We start from the raw sequence: 20,260 nt of genomic DNA on the forward strand, positions 1-20,260 counted from the left end.
CCAGTGGAGGTTTTCTCTTCCAGGCCATCCCTAATCCATGGAATCCAACATGGAGCCTGAAGGGTGATTGGAGAGGCAGTGAGTGTTTTCTCTCTCCTTTTGGGCCACCTATTCACCACGACAGATCATCTGGGCATTACCACGTTGCTGATTGTGGGAGCTTGCTGTGCACCCATGGGCTGCCATGTTTGTCGAGTTCAAACAGTGGCTACCCCTCAAGCACTTTGCTGACTGTAAAGGTTAGGTTGTTTAAGGTGCTATATAAATGCAAGTCTTTGTGTTCTTCCCACTCTCAAGCCAGATCCGAGTTCACAGAATCCCTACCATGCAGAATGAGGCCATTCGGCCCACTGGGTCTACACTGACCTTCCGAAAGAGCACCCTACCAGAGGCCCGCTCCCCCGCTCTATCCCCATAACCCCACCTACCTGTTGGACACTTGAGGGGCAATTTTTTAAGCACGGACAATCCATCTAACCTGCACATCATTGGATCGGAGGAAACCCATGCAGACACAGGGAGAACATGCAAACTCCACACAGCCAGTGACCTGAGGCCGGAATCGAACCCGGGACCCTGGCGCTGTGAGGCAGCAGTGCTAACCACTGTGTCACCATGCCGACTTGCTCGATACATATGTCTGATTGCAAATAATTGTAGATCCCCAGCATTTTTATTTCTATATCTTCTGATTGAGCAGGAGAGCGGGCCAAACATGAGCAATACCACGACTGATCGGCCATCCTTATTCACCTGTAATCTTTATTCTTTGCAGCTATCTACCTGCTGTATGCCAAGCTGGAGGAGGAGTACGGTCTAGCCCGACATGCCATGGCTGTGTACGAACGAGCGACAAAGGCGGTCGAACCGTTGGAGCAGTACGAGATGTACAACATCTATATTAAACGGGCTGCTGAAATCTACGGAGTTACCCATACGCGGGGTATCTACGAGAGGGCGATTGAGGTACAGGAAGCTTCTGTTCATTTCTCATCCCCATTCGGTTGTGATGTTCAGGATAGGCCCGGCCCATAGGCCCGGCCCAGCTCGACATTTGTTGTTTTTTGTCATTCAGCCAGAGTGCAGAAGGTGTGGGCAATATTTAGGTTGGAGCGGAGCCGGTGTTCAAATGTCGCGGCAATGGGGAAGCAGAATGCATGACTCCTGGCATTCCAGCTGATTGGAGTACACTGCTGAGAGCCCGCACTGTGGAGGGTATCCCATTGTAACCACAGCAACTAAATTCAAAGATTCTTGATTAATAAGGGGATCAGGGGTTATGGGGAGAAGGCAGGAGAATGGGGATGAGATAAATATCAGCCTTGATTGAATGGCGGAGCAGACTCAATGGGCCGAGTGGCCTAATTCTGCTCCTATGTCTTATGGTCTTATGGAAGCACTTCAGAGGTTTACAGGGCGATTCCCGGGATGATGACTTAACAAAGAAAGGTTGAGCAGATTGGACCTCGACCCATTGGAGTGTAGAAGAATGAGAAGGGATCTTATTGAAACATCTAAAATCATGTGGGGAGTGCTTGACAGAGTGGTTCCTGTGAGGATGTTTCCCGTCTTTGGGGAGTCCAGGATGAAGGGGCACAGTTTAATGATGAGGGATCACCTATAAAGTCGGAGATGAGGAGGAATTTCTTCTCTGAGGGCTGTTGTTAGTCTCTGGAATTCTCTTCCTCACAGAACAGTGGAGTCTGGGGTCGTTGAATGTATTCAAGGCTGAGTATGATTTTTGATTGACAAGGGAGTCGGTCAAAGGGGCAGACGAGGGAATGGAGTTGAGGGCACAGTTAGACCATCCCCGATCTTATTTAAAGGCGGAGCAAGCTCGATGGGCCTACTCCTGCCCCTAATACCCATGTTGTTATGTACCTGGACTGAGCGGGTTGTCTTATGAGGAAGGTTGGGCAGAGAGGGCTTGTTTCCACTAGAAGAGTGAGGGGGTGACTTGATTGACGTATGTAAGATGGCTGAACAGTCTTGACAAGGTGGACGCGGAATGGATGTTTCCTCTGGTGGGTTAATCCAGAACTAGGGGACACTGTTTTAAAATTCAGGGTTGCCCTATTACGACAGAGCTGAGGAGATTCTTTCCTCTGAGGGTGGTGCTACTTTGGAACTCTGCCTCAGAAGGCGGGGGAGGCCGGACTATTAAATATTTTTAAGATGAAGGGAGATGCTCCACTTCCCCCTCCACTATTATATTTGAATGGCAGCTCTGCTTAAATCTTTTTTTTTTAATTAAAAAAAAAATTCCAATTAAGGGGCAATTTAGTGTGGCCAATCCATCTACCCTGCACATCTTTGGGTTGTGGACGGTGAGACCCACACAGACACGGGGAGAATGTGCAAACTCCACACGGACAGTCACCCGGGGCCGGGATTGAACCCGGGTCCTCAGCGCCGTGAGGCAGCAGTGCTAACCGCTGCGCGGCACCATGCCGCCCTCACTCTCTGCTTAAGTCTAATTGTTATGTGTGCTTCCCCCACCAGTCACAAATGCTGTACCTTTTGAAGTGCTTTTCAAGATATCGCTCGGGGGTTCCTGTCGAGCTTTGTGATGAGCAGATTAGCAGTGCTGTGGTGATAGCGTGAGGGGTTGTGTCTTATTAACTGGATGTGACGTGGGAAAGTGTTCAGAGTGCACAGTTCCCTGTGAGGAGGTTTCCACTGTGGTCTCGATGAAGTGATAATTCTGGGTTTGTAGATGTATTGGTAAGATTTTTTTTTTAAATTACAGGTGTTGCCAGATGAACATGCCCGGGATATGTGTCTGCGATTCTCTGATATGGAATGCAAGCTGGGTGAAATCGATCGGGCCCGATCCATTTACTCCTACTGCTCCCAGCTCTGTGATCCCAGGGTAGGTACTCTTACTGCTCCCAGCTCTGTGATCCCAGGGTAGGTACTCGCACTGCTCGCAGCTCTGTGATCCCAGGATAGGTACTCGCACTGCTCCCAGCTCTGTGATCCCAGGGTAGGTACTCGCAATGCTCCCAGCTCTGTGATCCCAGGGTAGGTACTCTTGCTGCTCCCAGCTCTGTGATCCCAGGGTAGGTACTCTTACTGCTCCCAGCTCTGTGATCCCAGGGTAGGTACTCGCACTGCTCGCAGCTCTGTGATCCCAGGATAGGTACTCGCACTGCTCCCAGCTCTGTGATCCCAGGGTAGGTACTCGCAATGCTCCCAGCTCTGTGATCCCAGGGTAGGTACTCTTGCTGCTCCCAGCTCTGTGATCCCAGGGTAGGTACTCGCAATGCTCCCAGCTCTGTGATCCCAGGGTAGGTATTCTTGCTGCTCCCAGCTCTGTGATCCCAGGGTAGGTACTTTTACTGCTCCCAGCTCTGTGATCCCAGGGTAGGTACTCTTACTGCTCCCAGCTCTGTGATCCCAGGGTAAGTACTTTTACTGCTCGCAGCTCTGTGATCCCAGAGTAGGTACTCACATTGCTCCCAGCTCTGTGATCCCAGGGTAGGTACTCTTGCTGCTCCCAGCTCTGTGATCCCAGGGTAGGTACTCTACTCTAAAACAAGCTGCATGTTCACAGAAGTAGATCACCCACAGCCCTCCCAGACTTCTCCCATCCTGCCCTCGAGGAATCCACTCCTCCTGAAAAACAGCCTGTACTGGGTACCATACTTTAGTGACGGTGTGAAAGCATTAGGGAGGGTGCAGAAAGAGCTCACAAGAATTGATTCCAGTGACGAGGAAGTTGTAGATAAATTGGAGAAGCTGGGGCTGTTCTCCTTGAGGAGAGGAGATTTGATGAGAGGTGTTCAAAATTCTGAGGGATCGGTACAGATAGGGAGAAGCTGTTCCGATTGTTGGAAGTAATGAGGAGTGCACGGATTTACATTAATTGACAAAGGGAACAATGGCTACCTGAGGAAAAATCATTTTAGGTGGTGCGTGTTTAGGATCTGGAATGCACTGCCTGAGGATGCGGTGGATGCAGATTCAATCGCCAGTCTTGTGGGAGAATCTAGAACTGAGGAGAGGTCGTTGTTTAAAAATAAGGGGTCACTCATTTTAAATGGAGATGAGGCAAAACCTTTTCGCTCCAAGTGTTATGGGTCAGGGTTTAGAGAACACCAAAGTATATCGTGGAGTTCACCTGACCTACAACTGTTTATAGATTTTGGTTGTGAGGAACACAAGGGCCTACTTTCCAGGTTGTATTCAACAGAAGGCCTTAAGCACTTTAAATCAAAAACAAAGTTTATTCTACAAATTTAGTTAACATTTTATATAAACACAGTAAGCATTTTATCAACTACAAACATAACTATCCCACACAGCTACAGTACTCTATATTTAAGCCTTAATAACTTTCCTTTACTGTTTTTAGCCAAGTAACAACATCCATAAACCAAAACACCCTTTTTTCACAAAACAGTAGGTTTGAATTCCTTACAGAAAACAGGTATTACTTTGAAGTTATCAACTGATCTGGAGACACCTTTTTAACATGCAGAGAGACCAGAGAAGCCTTCTTTTGTCTGAATGTAGCTGCCAACTGTCAAAACTGAAAATAAAACTCAGAGCCACAAACAGCTCCCAGCTCAAAAAGAAAGTAAAAACCAGAGCCACCGCCCAGCTCCACCCACACAATGACATCACTGCAGCCATTTGAGAAGACAAAACCGTTCTTAAAGGGACATTCCCATGACACAAGGGTGGTGAGTCTTTGTCCCTCTCTTCCTGACTAGATGGTGGAAGCGGAGTTGTGAATATTTTGAAGGCAGAGACAGATAGATTCTTGGTAAGCAAGGGGGTGATGGGTTACCAGGGGTCAGGCGGGATGCAAATTTGAGGTTGCTATCAGATCACCCAGGGTCTTATTAAATGGTGGGGCAGGCTTGAGTGGCTGAATGGCCCACTACTGTTTTTTTGTTCGTATGTTTGCTGTAACCATTCTAGTTGAAGTTGTGGGGGCGGGCGATTGATTTTTAAAAATATATCGGAATTGGTTTCTATATTCAGTTGTTTTAAAGGTGGGAATGATTCAATAAATCGAGCGGTTTTCAGATCCCAACAGATTTCCTCTGTTTAACTCTCTCTTTGCTTTCAGATAACGCCATCTTTCTGGCAGATGTGGAAGGAATTTGAGATCCGCCATGGCAACGAGGACACCATTCGGGAGATGCTACGGATTAAGCGTAGCGTGCAGGCCACGTACAACACCCAGGTCAACTTTATGTCCTCACAGATGTTGAAAGCCTCCACCAACGCTACGGGTACAGGTAAGCTAGGGGCACAGATAAGCTAGGGGCACAGGTAAGTTGTCCAGCGACTGCCTGTAAAGTGACCGAGCGATTGAACTACTGGAAGCAAGTGATGATTGTCACCCCTCAGTACGCAGCATAGTCACAAATGACGCAGGGCCCTGTGATCCATTCCAGGCTGAACCTATAGCCGTCCCCTTTGCCATGCCCAATTGGTGTTGGTGTTTTCAGCTCCCGCTCGGCAGTTAGCCTGTTCTTTTTTTTTTATAAAGATATTTTATTCAAGATTTTTGGCCAAACATAACAGTACGTAGTGTTTCTTTTAAACAACAATAGAGCAATATAAATAACAGTGGCCAGTTTTAAACAAATAAATAAATAATATATAAACAAAAACAAAACTGAATGGCAACTGCCTTGTCCAAAATAAATACTCTCCAAAAATACAATCCAACAATCCAATATACAATTACCTATAACAACTACCTATACATATTATACATATACAGTAACATCTCTGAGAGTCCGTTCGATTCCTTCCCCCCCCCCCACCCTCCCCCTGGGTTGCTGCTGTTGTTTTCTTCTTTTCCATTCCCTCTATCTTTCTGTGAGGTAGTCGACGAACGGTTGCCACCGCCTAGTGAACCGTTGAGCCGAACCCCTTAATACGAACTTGATCCGTTCTAACCCTGCCATGTCGTTTATCCAGGTCTCCACATCCGGGGGTTTGGCTTCCTTCCACATTAACAATATCCTGCGCCGGGCTACTAGGGACGCAAAGGCCAAAACATCAGCCTCTCTCGCCTCCTGCATTCCCGGCTCTTCTGCAACCCCGAATATAGCCAACCCCCAGCTTGGTTCGACCCGGACCCCCACCACCTTCGAAAGCACCTTTGCCACCCCCACCCAGAACCCCTGTAGTGCCGGGCATGACCAGAACATGTGGGTGTGATTCGCTGGGCCTCTCGAGCATCTCGCACACCTATCCTCTACTCCAAAAAATTTACTGAGCCGTGCTCCAGTCATATGCGCCCTATGTAACACCTTAAATTGTATCAGGCTTAGCCTGGCACACGAGGACGATGAGTTTACCCTACGTAGGGCATCAGCCCACAGCCCCTCCTCAAGCTCCACCCCCAGCTCTCCTTCCCACTTCCCTTTCAGCTCATCCACCATGATCTCCCCCTCGTCCCTCATTTCCCTGTATATGTCCGACACCTTACCATCCCCCACCCATGTCTCTGAGATCACTCTATCCTGCACCTCCTGCGTCGGGAGCTGCGGGAATTCCCTCACCTGTTGCCTCGCGAAAGCCCTCAATTGCATGTACCGAAATGCATTCCCTTGGGGCAACCCACATTTTTCCGTCAGCGCTCCCAGACTCGCAAACGTCCCATCTACAAACAGATCTCTCAGTTGTACTACCCCAGCTCTTTGCCATGCTCCAAATCCCCCATCCATTCTCCCCGGAACGAACTTATGATTGTTTCTTATCGGGGACCGCACCGATGCTCCCGTCCCTCCCCTATGCCGTCTCCACTGCCCCCAAATTTTCAATGTAGCCACCACCACCGGGCTTGTGGTGTATTTCTTTGGTGAGAACGGCAACGGCGCCGTCACCATTGCTTGTAGGCTAGTCCCCCTACAGGACGCCCTCTCCAATCTCTTCCACGCCGCTCCCTCCCCTTCTCCCATCCACTTACACACCATTGAAACATTGGCGGCCCAGTAGTACTCACTTAGGCTCGGTAGTGCCAGACCCCCCTATCCCTACTACGCTGCAAGAATCCCCTCCTCACTCTCGGGGTCTTCCCAGCCCACACAAAACTCATAATACTCTTCTCGATTCTTTTGAAAAAAGCCTTCGTGATCACCACCGGGAGGCACTGAAACACAAAAAGGAATCTCGGGAGGACCACCATTTTAACCGCCTGCACCCTACCTGCCAATGACAGGGACACCGTGTCCCATCTCTTAAAGTCCTCCTCCATCTGTTCCACCAACCGCGTTAAGTTAAGCCTGTGTAATGTACCCCAATTCTTGGCTATCTGGATCCCCAAGTACCGGAAGTCCCTTGTTACCTTCCTCAACGGTAAATCCTCTATCTCTGCTCTGCTCCCCTGGATGCACCACAAACAACTCACTTTTCCCCATGTTCAGTTTGTACCCTGAAAAATCCCCAAACTCCCCAAGTATCCGCATTATCTCTGGCATCCCCTCCGCCGGGTCCGCCACATATAGCAACAAATCATCCGCATACAGAGATACCCGGTGTTCTTCTCTCCCCCTGCGTACTCCCCTCCACTTCCTGGAACCCCTCAATGCTATGGCCAGGGGTTCAATCGCCAGTGCAAACAATAACGGGGACAGAGGACATCCCTGCCTCGTCCCTCTATGGAGCCGAAAATAGTCAGACCCCCGTCCATTCGTGACCACGCTCGCCATCGGGGCCCTATACAGCAACTGTACCCACCTGATATACCCATCCCCAAAACCAAATCTCCTCAGCACGTCCCACAAATAATCCCACTCCACTCTATCAAATGCTTTCTCGGCATCCATCGCCACCACTATCTCCGCTTCCCCCTCTGGTGGGAACATCATCATTACCCCTAACAGCCTCCGTATATTTGTATTCAGCTGTCTCCCCTTCACAAACCCAGTTTGGTCCTCATGAACCACCCCCGGGACACAATCCTCTATCCTCATTGCCATTACCTTGGCCAGAATCTTAGCGTCCACATTCAGGAGGGAAATGGGCCTGTAGGACCCGCATTGCAGCGGGTCTTTTTCCTTCTTTAGGAGGAGCGATATCGTTGCCTCTGACATAGTCGGGGGCAACTGCCCCCTTTCCCTCGCCTCATTAAAGGTTCTCATCAGTAGCGGGGCCAGCAAGTCCATATATTTCCGATAGAATTCAACTGGGAATCCGTCTGGTCCCGGGGCATTCCCCGCCTGCATACTCCCAATCCCTTTCACCACTTCCTTCGTCTCAATCTGTGCTCCCAGTCCCACCCTCTCCTGCTCCTCCACCTTGGGAAATTCCAGCTGATCCAGAAAGCACATCATTCTCTCCTTCCCATCCGGGGGCTGAGCTTCATATAATCTTTCGTAAAATGTCTTGAACACTCCATTCACTCTCTCCGCTCCCCGCTCCATCTCTCCCTCCTCATCTCTCACCCCCCCTATCTCCCTCGCTGCTCCCCTTTTCCTCAGTTGGTGGGCTAGCAACCTGCTCGCCTTCTCCCCATATTCGTACTGTACACCCTGTGCCTTCCTCCATTGTGCCTCTGCATTACCCGTAGTCAACAAGTCAAATTCTACATGTAGCCTTTGCCTTTCCCTGTACAGTCCCTCCTCCGGTGCCTCCGCATATTGTCTGTCCACCCTCAGAAGTTCTTTCAACAACCGCTCCCTTTCCCTACCCTCCTGCTTTCCTTTATGTGCCCTAATAGATATCAGCTCCCCTCTAACCACTGCCTTCAGCGCCTCCCAGACCACTCCCACCTGTACCTCCCCATTATCATTGAGTTCCAAGTACCTTTCAATACACCCCCTCACCCTTAAGCACACCCCCTCATCTGCCAATAATCCCATGTCCATTCTCCAGGGTGGACGCTGTTGTTTTTCTTCCCCTATCTCCAGGTCCACCCAATGTGGAGCATGATCCGAAATGGCTATAGCCGTGTACTCCGTCCCCGTCACCTTTGGGATCAGTGCCCTTCCCAGAACAAAAAAGTCTATCCGTGAATAAACTTTGTGGACATAGGAGAAAAACAAAAACTCCTTACTCCTAGGTCTACTAAATCTCCCGGGGTCTACTCCTCCCATCTGCTCCATAAAGTCCTTAAGCACCCTAGCTGCAGCCGGCCTCCTTCCGGTCCTGGACCTCGATCTGTCCAGCCCTGGGTCCAGCACCGTATTAAAATCTCCACCCATTATCAACTTCCCCACTTCTAGGTCCGGGATTCGTCCTAACATACGCCTCATAAAGTTGGCATCATCCTAGTTCGGGGCATACACGTTCACTAATACCACCGCCTCCCCTTGCAATTTGCCACTCACCATCACGTATATGCCCCCACTATCCGTCACTATAGTCTTTGCCTCAAACATTACCCGCTTCCCCACTAGTATGGCCACCCCCCTGTTTTTTGCGTCTAGCCCCGAATGAAACACTTGCCCCACCCATCCTTTGCGTAGTTTGACCTGGTCTATCAGCTTCAGATGCGTCTCCTGAAGCATAACCACATCTGCCTTAAGTTTCTTTAGGTGTGCGAGTACCCGTGCCCTCTTAATCGGCCCATTCAGCCCTCTCACATTCCACGTGATCAACCGGGTTGGGGGGCTCTTTACCCCCCCCCCCCCCCCCCCCCCCCCCTTGACAAGTAGCCATCTCCTTTTCCAATCCAGCTCCTCACCCGGTTCCCACGTAGCAGTATCTCCCCCAAGCGGCGCCCCCCCGCCCCGACCACCCCCGCCCCCCCCATACCAGCTCCCCCTTCTCCCCAGCAGCAGCAACCCAGTTAACCCCCCCCCCCCCCGCTAGTTCCCAAACTAGCGTAATTGCACCCCCCCATGTTGCTCCCAGAAGTCAGCAAACTCTGGCCGACCTCGGCTTCCCCCCCCGTGACCTCGGCTCACACTGTGCAGGGCCCCCTCCTTCCTGCTTCCCTGTTCCCGCCGTGATTACCATAGCGCGGGAACAAAGCCCACGCTTCCCTTTTGGCCCCGCGCTTCCCTTTTGGCCCCGCCCCCAATGGCCGGCACCCTCAGCTCCTCATCCTCCCTCCCCCACGACATGGGGAAGAGAGAAAAGTTACAGGGTCGCAGGATTAACAACTTGGGAAGTCATCTCTTCCCTCTTTTCCCCCCCTTCATCCCACATATTCGCCCCCCCACTTTGTCCCAAACGTTCTTTTTATGGCCCGCTCACTCCAGTTTCTCCTCGACAATAAATGTCCACGCCTCATCTGCCGTTTCGAAGTAGTGGTGTTTCCCTTGATGTGTGACCCACAGTCTTGCCGGTTGCAGCATTCCAAATTTAATCTTCCGTTTGTGCAGCACCGCCTTGGCCCGATTAAAGCTCGCCCTCCTTCTCGCCACCTCCGCACTCCAGTCTTGATATACGCGGATCACCGCGTTCTCCCACCTACTGCTCCGAGTTTTCTTTGCCCTTCTGAGGACCATCTCTCTGTCCTTATATCGGAGAAATCTCACCACTATGGCTCGAGGAATTTCTCCAGCCCTCGGTCTTTGCGCCATAACTCGATAGGCTCCCTCCACCTCCAGCGGGCCCGTCGGGGCCTCCGATCCCATTAACGAGTGCAGCATCGTGCTCACATATGCCCCGACGTCCGCCCCTTCTACACCTTTGGGAAGACCAAGAATCCTTAAATTATTCTCCAGCACCTCCAGCCTTTCCACACACCTTTTGTGTTATGCCTCGTGCATCTCCGTTTTCACCACCAGGCCATGTATGTTGTCCTCATTCTCAGCAGCCTTTGCCTTCACGACCCGAAGCTCCTGTTCCTGGGTCTTTTGCTCCTCCTTTAGCCCCTCAATCGCTTGTAATATCGGGGCCAACAGCTCCTTCTTCATCTCCTTTTTGAGTTCTTCCACGCAACGCCGCAGGAACTCTTGTTGGTCAGGGCCCCATATTAAACTGCCTCCTTCCGACGCCATCTTGCTTTGTGCCTGCCTTCCTGGCCGCTGCTCTAGAGGATCCACCGCAATCCGGCCACCTTCCTCTCTTTTTTCCATCCGTGTCCAGGGGGGATTCCCTTCTGGATTACCGCACAGTGTTTTTTGCCGTTCAAATTGCCGTTGGGGCTCCTATCAAGAGCCCAAAAGTCCGTTCCACCGGGAGCTGCCGAAACGTGCGACTTAGCTGGTCATCGCCGCACCCGGAAGTCGGCAGTTAGCCTGTTCCACGTGTTGCTACAAAGCACTTCCTGAGATCAGCCCTGAATTTTCCATTAACTGCCCTTGTCCTCCTCCGAGTGAATTTCCAGATTTGCCATTGCACACCGTTTACAATCTTGTCCATCTTCCGGTCACCACCGTTCAAAGATTAAAAAGGTCCAACTTCCCTTCACAATTTCCTCGGAATACAACTGAGTGGCTCGTTAAAGTATTTCAACCAGATGGGTTTTTACGACATTCCGGTAACGTCACCATTATCAATCGGTGACGATTGATGAAGCTATGTCGTTCAGCTCCTGTGGTGTGATTTGAACTCGTGCCACAGGACCATTCATCACGACCTTTGGATTAATCGGATAAGCACTATGTTACCGTGTCCTGTCAAACCGCTGCAAGGGGCTGGATTTTCTGGCCCTACCTCTGGCAGGGTATTCCGGTTCTGCCAAGGCGGCCCCCAGTCCATTTGGGGGGGGGATTCCCGCCCAAGGTGCTCTGCATGTTGAAGCATGCTCTATAACGTGTCGAAGGCGCAATCTTATGGTGCAACGCATTCTTTCTCATGCCCCACAGCGCCAGCGACCCGCGTTCGATTCTGTTCTCCCCGTGTCTGCATGGGGTTTTCTCCGGGTGCTCCGGTTTCCTCCCACAGTCCAAGATGTGGATTGGGCATGCTAAATTGCTCCTTAGTGTCCAAAGCTGTGCAGGTTAGGTGGGGTTACGGGAATGGGGCAGGGGAGTGGGCCGAGGTAAGATGCTCTTTCGGAGGGTCGTGCAGACCCAATGGGCTGAATGGCCTCCTGCACTGTAGGGATTCTCTGGGATTCCACCTCACAATGCGAAATCCCCCGCCATCCCTCCCTTGCCAATGTTTTGCAAGCTCCCAAACTCTCGGCATCCAATCACTGCTTCTCGAGTCTCTTTATCGCCCCTCTTTCAGACGCCTGCGCTGCGAGCCATGCCCTTTCACCTAGATTGCTCACTGACTACAGTCTAGCCCAGCATTTTCCACACGGACCCTTGTGCGGCTGTGTAGGCCAGAGAGGAAATGTGCAGCACGTCTGGCCAGAGCTCCACCAGAAGTGTTAATGAGCCTGCTATTTTATTTTGAAAGCTGTGATTCATAAGAGGCAATCTCAGAATAAAATAATAGGTTTTGGTGTACATTGTGGCAGTGTTCCCTGCCCTCTACCCTGAATTTCTGGAATTAATTCGCTTTGTGAGATTTTTATTTTAAGTGTAAATATTATTTGTAGTAGCGCACGGGGTGTGGGGGGGGGGAAACAAAATATTCTTCAAGGAATAATAACCCAAGACTTTGCCTTTCAATGGGAACTTGCAGTCCAAATCATTTGCTTGCTCTGTTACCTGCCCTGGTAAGAGTTGTGTGTGAAAAGGAATTAAAAATCCTTTATTTTTAGAGTTTCATAGAGTGTGAGGTTTTAAGTAAACTCGGCTTTTTCCCCGTGCGTTTTGTTACTCAGTGTCTGATCTTGCTCCCGGACAAAGTGGAATGGACGACATGAAACTACTGGAGCAGAAAGCACAACAGTTAGCGGAAGAGGCTGAGCGGGAAAAACCCAAACCCAAAGACAAAATTCTGTTTGTCAGGTATGCTGTGCCTTGGGCAGAATGTGAGGCGGATCGAGTCACTTTGTAGCTAATGCTGGCATCTTTCAGGTCAGCTGGGCATCCCGGAATCTAGCTTTCTCTTATTTTTTCGCGGATGTGGGTGCTGCCCCTTGAGAAGGTGGTGGTGAGCTGCGGTCCATGAGTTGTAGGTACACCCACAGTGCTGTTAGGGAGGGAGTTCCAGGATTCTGACCCAGCGTCAGTGAAGAAACGGCTGATTTATTTCCAAGTCAGGATGGTGAGTGACTTGCAGGGGAACCTCCCGGTGGTGGTGTTCCCAGGTATCTGCTGCCCTTGTCCTTCTAAATGGTGGGGGTTGTGGGTTTGGAAGGTGCTGTCTAGGGAACCTTGCAGAATTACTGCAGTGCGTCTTGTAGATGGTACACACGGCTGCTGCTGTTTGTCGGTGGTGGAGGGAGTGAATGTTTGTGGGAGAGATGCCGATCCATATTCTTGGGTAGACTGAGCAGTTATGCACACACGCTTTCCTCGGTCTGTACCCTCGTTGACCTAATGCAGTTTGACTCAAGTTGGAACCTTTGTGCTCTCCTCCCACCTTCTTTCCCATTTAGCTCAGTGGGCTAGACAGCTGGTTTGTGATGCAGAACAAGGCCAGCAGCACGGGTTCAATTCCTGTACCAGCTTACCCGAACAGGCGCCGGAATGTGGCGACTAGGGGCTTTTCACAGTAACATCATACTTGTGACCATAAAAGATGAATATTATCTATCCAAACCCCTTTGATTCTTCCTAAACAGTTCATTCCTGCAGCCCAATCTAGATTTGATTCTTCCTAAATCAGCTCAGTCCTTATTTCCAGCTACAGGTGGTAATGGGCAGTTTTATTAGAGTGGAATATAATAATAATCTTTATTAGTGTCACAAGTAGGCTTACATTAACACTGCAATGAAGTTACTGTGAAAAGCCCCTAGTCGCCACACTCCGGCACTTGTTAATAATTCTACACAGCTCTGTGACTGAGTGTAAACCTGTTCATAATGTAAATGGATGGAGTTGAATGGCTGCAGAACACGGTACACTCTTCACAAAGGAAACTTTCCATTTGCAACGTTATCGGGGAACTGCAAACCATAGCCAAATACAGTTTGGCCGCAAGTACCAAACTTACAGAGCCACCGTACTTAATTTCAGCCTTGAATAAATTTAACATATTGCTACTTTGTTCTGTTTTTTGCTGCGGAAAGCCGTACCTGGTTATTTCGCCTCAATGTGTGTGAACTATAAAGGGCTCTGAACTTTCCTCCTGTCTTGACTTGCACACTCTCGATTACAGGAGCGACGCGTCTCGTGACGAGCTCGCCGAACTTACAAAGCAGGCCAACCCGGACGAGATTGATATTGACGATGACGATGACGAGGATGAGGATGAACCAGATGGTATGTGTGTGTGTGTGAGGATCGGTGGAGATTGATCACCAAGGGGGTACAGGTGGAGTGAAGAAGCCCTTCCACTTTCCACTTAAGACCTCTTAACAAGCCCTCAAAACCTTTTTTTCCCGCCCACCCCTTTGCAACTCCCTCACTGTCTTCACGAGCGACCTCGAAATCGATCTGTTGCCTTCCCTCGCCATTGCCCTAGCTGCCCCCTCGGTGCCTCTCTCCCCCTCCTTTGCTCTGAAGCACTTTGTTTCAGTCTATTGAAAGCATTGCCTGAGTTTTCATTCCTGCAGCCCAATCTAGATTTTTTTCCCCTTGCTGCAACAGTGGTAGTGGACTCTAAAGCAGCTGATCTACACAATTCTGTGACTGAATGTAAGAATGTGCAGATACCGCTTAAATAGAAGCTCTCCATACCCGTTCTTCAAAACTAACATATAACTTTTGTGATGTTACACTGAAACATGCGGAGAAGCAAGATTCCGGCTTCGATTGCTCCTCTCTGCTGCATTGGCTGCTTCTCAGTGCGATGATAATGTGACCGTTCCCGTTGGCCTCAGTGCCTCAGGAATGGCATCCATTGATCCCAGTTGGGAACGTATGCGGATAGACTGTAATTGCTGAGCTGTGACGGCCAGTAATGCTTCCCTGCGCATAACACCACACAATGCTTGGGGGGGGCTGCCACTCGGGGAGGCCGGGTCAACGTGCACCTTTTACGTGCACGGTGTATTTCGGAGCTGCGGATAGTGAATGGTGGAGGCTCTGACATTCTTTCCATCGCTCTCACCGCCCGCCATTGGCCTGTGTCAGAATTACTTTCGACCTGTTCGACCCGAGTTACGAACCCGCCTTCTTGGACCGTCAAGTCCTGGGGTGGGACCCCAACACGGAGCTCAAGGCTCAGAGGCGGGGGACGTTAACCCACTGCCCCACAAGGTCATCTAAAAATAGCAAGTAGAACCGTGAATCTTTGTTACTTTTAAGTAAGCCTGTGTGGTAGATTCTATTTTAAATCGGGATTAATATCATAATCAAACCACCCCAGATACTGCTGTAGGTTTATAACTGCGATGTTGGTCTTTCCGTCACTTTGAACATTTCCGAAACAGCCCAGCCGGACCCGAGAATTCCCTGGACTTGCCTAGTGAGTTAGGAGCTTATTGTGTCGGAACCTTGTTGAAAATGATTTAAAATAACGTTCAAATAATTTAAACCTCCCAACCTTTTGGTCAGCTTGCTAACTTCTTTTTTTTTTGCTTATGTATTTTCAGAGGTGCCACTTGAACAGAAGGCGGTTCCCTCGGCAGTGTTTGGAGGTCTGAAGGATGACTGAACAGTAACATCATAGAGAATAATCGCTGCCTATCATCCATCGCCTTTGATAAGGGACGCTGCTGTTCGGAATTCCGATGCCCTGTGCGTGCTGTTTGAAGCACACCTTAGCTGGTAAAAGGCTGGACTGCTAGAAAGATTTATTTCTACCACTGCTGTTTTATATTCCGGACCCCCCCCCCGGGCCTTCTCTTCCGTTAAACTGTATGTATATAAATGTCTGGCTTGAGCCAGTTTCTTTAAGGTTTTAAAGCTCATTCCTGTTACACGAATAAAGGAGAATTCTACTACAAACTCTACAAGCACGCAGTACACCGCAAACCCGCAAGTTCATTTGGTTGGGGGGGGGGTAGTTGCAGTTTCTATACTTTGTGCGGGACACAGTCGGCAGTTCAATCTGATGACCCGCATCTCTGTTAACGTTAAAGAAAGACTTGCGATAATAAAGCACCTTCCACCCGCTCGGTCTGCCCCATGCGCTTTGCAGCCAATGAAACACTTTGAATTGGAACCACTGTCGTAGGAAATGCAGCAGCCAGTTTACTGTTGGTAAGTTTCCACAAACAACAGTATGAGAACGACGGTCTAACCTGTTTTCATAAGTTTCCAAATTTATAATCTGCTGCTTTTGCTGCAATGCTGGTGACATCTGCACACCGACTGTCTAGCCCTGTCCGGCCCAGTGTGTTGGAGGATGTTAAGGGAACTCCAGTGAGCTGAAGCTCAGTGGGCTGTACTCTTAACCCCTTTGAGTCGGAAGGTTTTGGCAGCAAGTACCCCTTAGAGACCCGAGCATAGAATCCAGGTCAAAGCACCCAGTGTAGACTGGGAGAGTACTGGAGCTGTGCCCATTAAAAGCAAGGCCCTGTCTGCCTTCTCGAGTAGGCGTACAGGATTCCATGGTGTAATTCATATAGGAGCGGTAAAGTTCACCCTGCGAGCCTGCTCAGCGGTTGTCCCTCAAAAAACGCCACTAACGCATGATCTAATCCTTATCACGTTGCTCTTTGTGTCTACACATTGGCTGCTACTGTAGAATATTTACACTTCAAAATGTCCTTCATTAGGTGTAAAGGACTTTAGACCAACCTAAAATGGGCCGCACAGTGGTTAGCACTGCTGCCTCACAGCACCAGGGACCCGGGTTCAATTCCAGCCTTGGGCAAGTATGGAGTTTGCACGATCTCCCTGTGTCTGCGTGGGTTTCCTCCCACAGTCCAAAGAATTGCAGGCTAGCTGGATTGACCACGCTAAAAGGGGCTGGTTTAGCACACTGGGCTAAATCGCTGGCTTTTAAAGCAGGCCAGCAGCACGGTTCAATTCCCGTACCAGCCTCCCCGAACAGGCGCCGGAATGTGGCGACTAGGGGCTTTTCACAGTAACTTCATTGAAGTCTACTTGTGACAATAAGTGATTTTCATTTCATTTCATTTCAAATTGCCCCTTAGTATCCAAAGGCATGCATGTTGGGCAGGGCTACAGGCATAGGATGGGGGAGTGAGCCCAGAAAGGGCGCTCTTTCAGAGAGTGGGTGCAGACTCAATGGGCTGAATGGCCTCCTTCTGCACAGTCGGGATTCTAGATTCAATTTGAAGGTTGATATATAAATGCGGGGACTTGTTGAAAATGTAAGTTTCAGGCTGTACTGTTAAAACAAAGTGTAGCAGTGAGATGCTATTGGGGTTGTTCCCTAGTCTAACCATTGGAGACCATGAGGAGAGAAAGCAGCCACGAGCTTCTCTCTGCTATCCCCTTGTCAGTGCATCCATTAGATTTTAAAGTCAGCACATTTAGTAGGCACAGTGAAATCTGAACACTTGCAGGACCTTAGCTGACTTAAGCTCTGCAAATCTCTTGTATTTGGTGCCAAGCCTTTAAGATTGCACTCAGCATTTATAAGTAGAACGAACTGCTCACTATTATCTTCTATTTGTCCAAGGTATATACATCTATTCCGTTCCCCTCATTGTATTTTGAAGAACCGCATACATTAATATTTTATTTCAGCCATTTACCCATGGTCAGTACTTAAAAGGGCTTCACCTAAAACCTTCCTATCTTTGAGTGCATCTCTGATACATGCGCATGAAATCACCTTGATAATGGAAATCTGGTACTCGTCTCCCCCCCCAGAAACCATCGAGGTTAGGTCAATAGAAAAATTCAAAATGGAGATGAGGTTTTTTTTCAGATAAGGGCACTGAGGTGTTGTAGAGCAGAGTTACTGAGCGGTCATGCTTTCAGTGAGGAGTAGAACAGGTTTGGGAGGGCTGAATGTGTGTCTCCTGTTCCTGTGTGTCTGATGAGTGAAGGGCAGGGGTGATTGAATGCATTGTGGATAGCACAATTGCTTCACAGCTCCAGGGTCCCATATTCAATTCCGGCTTGGGTCACTGTCTGTGTGGAGTCTGCACATCCTCCCCGTGTGTGCGTGGGTTTCCTCCGGGTGCTCCGGTTTCCTCCCACAGTCCAAAGATGTGCAGGTCAGGTGGATTGGCCATGATAAATTGCCCTTAGAGTCCAAAATTGCCCTTAGTGTTGGGTGGGGTTACTGGGTTATGGGGATAGGGTGGAGGTGTTGACCTTGGGTAGGGTGCTCTTTCCAAGAGCCGGTGCAGACTCGATCGGCCGAATGGCCTCCTTCTGCACTGTAAATTCTATGATAATCTATGAAATGGGACAATGCCACAAGGCAACAGCAGTAATGAGACAAGTAAAGAAACCAGATGTGTCCAACCAAGGTGTAAATGGCTGTGGTTGAATAGCTGAGGGGGAAGGAAGCATGGAAAATGTATTTTTATTCATTCGCAGGATGTGGGCATTGCTGGCTAGACCATCATTTATTGTCCATCCCTAATTGCCCTTGTGGAGGTGGTGGTGAGCTGCCTTGAGCCGCTACTGGCAACGTGATGTAGGTACACCCACCGTTCTGTTAGGGAGGGAGTTTCCAGGATTTAGACCCAGTGACAGTGAAAGAACGGCCAAAATAGTTCCAAGTCAGGGTGGTGAGTGACTTGAAGGGTAACTTCCAGGTGATGGTGTTCCCATGTATATGTTGCCCGTGTCCTAGATGGTAGCGGTTGTCGGTTTGCTGTCTTAAGGCGGCTTAGTGAGTGCATCTTGTAGACGGTACACACTGCTGCTACTGTGTGTTGGTGGTGGCGGCAGTGAATGTTTGTGGAAGGGGTGCCAATCAAGCAGACTGCGTTTAGCGTGGATGGTGGCAAGCTTCTTGAGTGCTGTTGGAGCTGCACTGATCCAGACAAGTGGAGAGTATTCCATCACACTCCTGACTTGTGCCTTGTAGATGGTGGACAGTCTTTGGGGAGTCAGGAGGTGAGTTACTCACCGCAGGATTCCCAGCCTCTGACCTGCTCGTGCACCCACAATATTTATATGGCTAGTCCAGTTCAGTTTCTGATCAATGGTAACCACCCCCAGAATGTTGAAAATGGGGAGATTCGGTGATGGTATGACGCGGAATGTCGAGGAGAGCGATTAGATTCCCTCTTGTTGGAGATGGTCATTGCTTGGAACTTATGTGGTGTGAATGTAACTTTCCATTTGTCAGCCAAAGCCTGGATATTGCAGCATTTGGACATGGACTGCTTCATTATCTGAGGAGTCTCAAATGATGCTGAACATTGTGGAATCATCAACGAACATCGCCACTTCTGATGGAAAGAAGGTCACTGATGAAGCAGCTGAAGATGTTTGGGCCTAGGACACTACTCTTGAGGAACTGCGGTGATATCCTGAAGCTGAGGTGATTGATGTCCCAACAGCCACAGCCATCTTCCTTTGAGCCAAAGCCTGACTTCATGTATGTGATCACTCTTTACCACGTCAGAATGTCCAACATTCGTTGACCATCCCTAAATGCCACTTTGAATACAAATAAAAGGCTTACTGGGTCATTTCTGAGTGGGGCGGGAGCCACAAAGAGGTAAGAATGGTAGATTTCCTTCCCTAAAGGGCATTTGATGACAACCCAGTGGTTTCACGGTCACTATTACAGATCCCAACTATTTTTATTGTGTTAAATTTGCATCATTATGAAGTCTGAATCATGGAATTGTTACGATGCAGAAGGAGGCCCATTGTCTTCGCTGGCTCTCCCAACGAGCCTCATGACTTAGCGCCAGTCCCCTTCCTTTGCCCTACACCCCTGCGCATTGTTGCTATTCAAATAATCATCTAATGCCTCGATTGAACCTGCCTCCACCACACTGCCATGCAGCGCATTCCAGACCCCAACCGCTCGTTGTGTGAAAAAGCTCTTTTTCGCATCACATTTGCTTCTCAGCCTTCTCTCCAAGGAGAACAGTCCCAACCTATTCAATCTTCAAAACTGAAGTTTCTCATCCCTGGAACCATTTTCGTCAACCTCTTCTGCACTCTCCAACGCGTTCACATCCTCCATATAGTGTGGCGCCCAGAACTGTACACAATACTCTAGCTGAGATCTAACTCGTGTCTTGTATAAGTTCAGCATAACCTCCTTACTCTCTGCCCCTGTTAATAAGATCCAGAATACTATATGCTTTATTAACTTCTCTCTACCTGTCCTGCCACCTTCAAGGATATGTACAATGTATACCCAGGTCCCTCTGTCTTGCTCTCACTTAAGAATTTTACCCCTTATTTTATATTGTCTCTCCATGTTCTTCCTCCTAGAATGCATCACCTCACACTTCTCCACATTGAACTTCATCTGCCATTTATCTGCCCACTGCAC

The 20,260-nt window shown here is 49.4% G+C and overlaps 1 protein-coding gene across 2 annotated transcripts in view; it reads left to right on the top strand.

Moving 5' to 3' along the window:
- xab2 (XPA binding protein 2) overlaps positions 1-15,824 on the top strand; it is a 68,277-nt gene extending 52,453 nt beyond the window's left edge. For both annotated transcript variants that reach the window (XM_072491071.1, XM_072491072.1), the window contains 6 exons: positions 776-966; positions 2,750-2,872; positions 5,081-5,252; positions 12,641-12,767; positions 14,084-14,187; positions 15,462-15,824. In XM_072491071.1, coding sequence (XP_072347172.1) covers positions 776-966; positions 2,750-2,872; positions 5,081-5,252; positions 12,641-12,767; positions 14,084-14,187; positions 15,462-15,523 — 779 coding nt within the window. In that variant the 3' untranslated portion in view covers positions 15,524-15,824. The remainder of the gene's footprint in view (positions 1-775; positions 967-2,749; positions 2,873-5,080; positions 5,253-12,640; positions 12,768-14,083; positions 14,188-15,461) is intronic.
- Positions 15,825-20,260: the final 4,436 nt, after the last annotated feature.

The sequence above is a fragment of the Scyliorhinus torazame genome, chromosome 27, assembly GCF_047496885.1.
Source record: "Scyliorhinus torazame isolate Kashiwa2021f chromosome 27, sScyTor2.1, whole genome shotgun sequence".
In the NCBI taxonomy this organism is placed as follows: domain Eukaryota; kingdom Metazoa; phylum Chordata; class Chondrichthyes; order Carcharhiniformes; family Scyliorhinidae; genus Scyliorhinus; species Scyliorhinus torazame.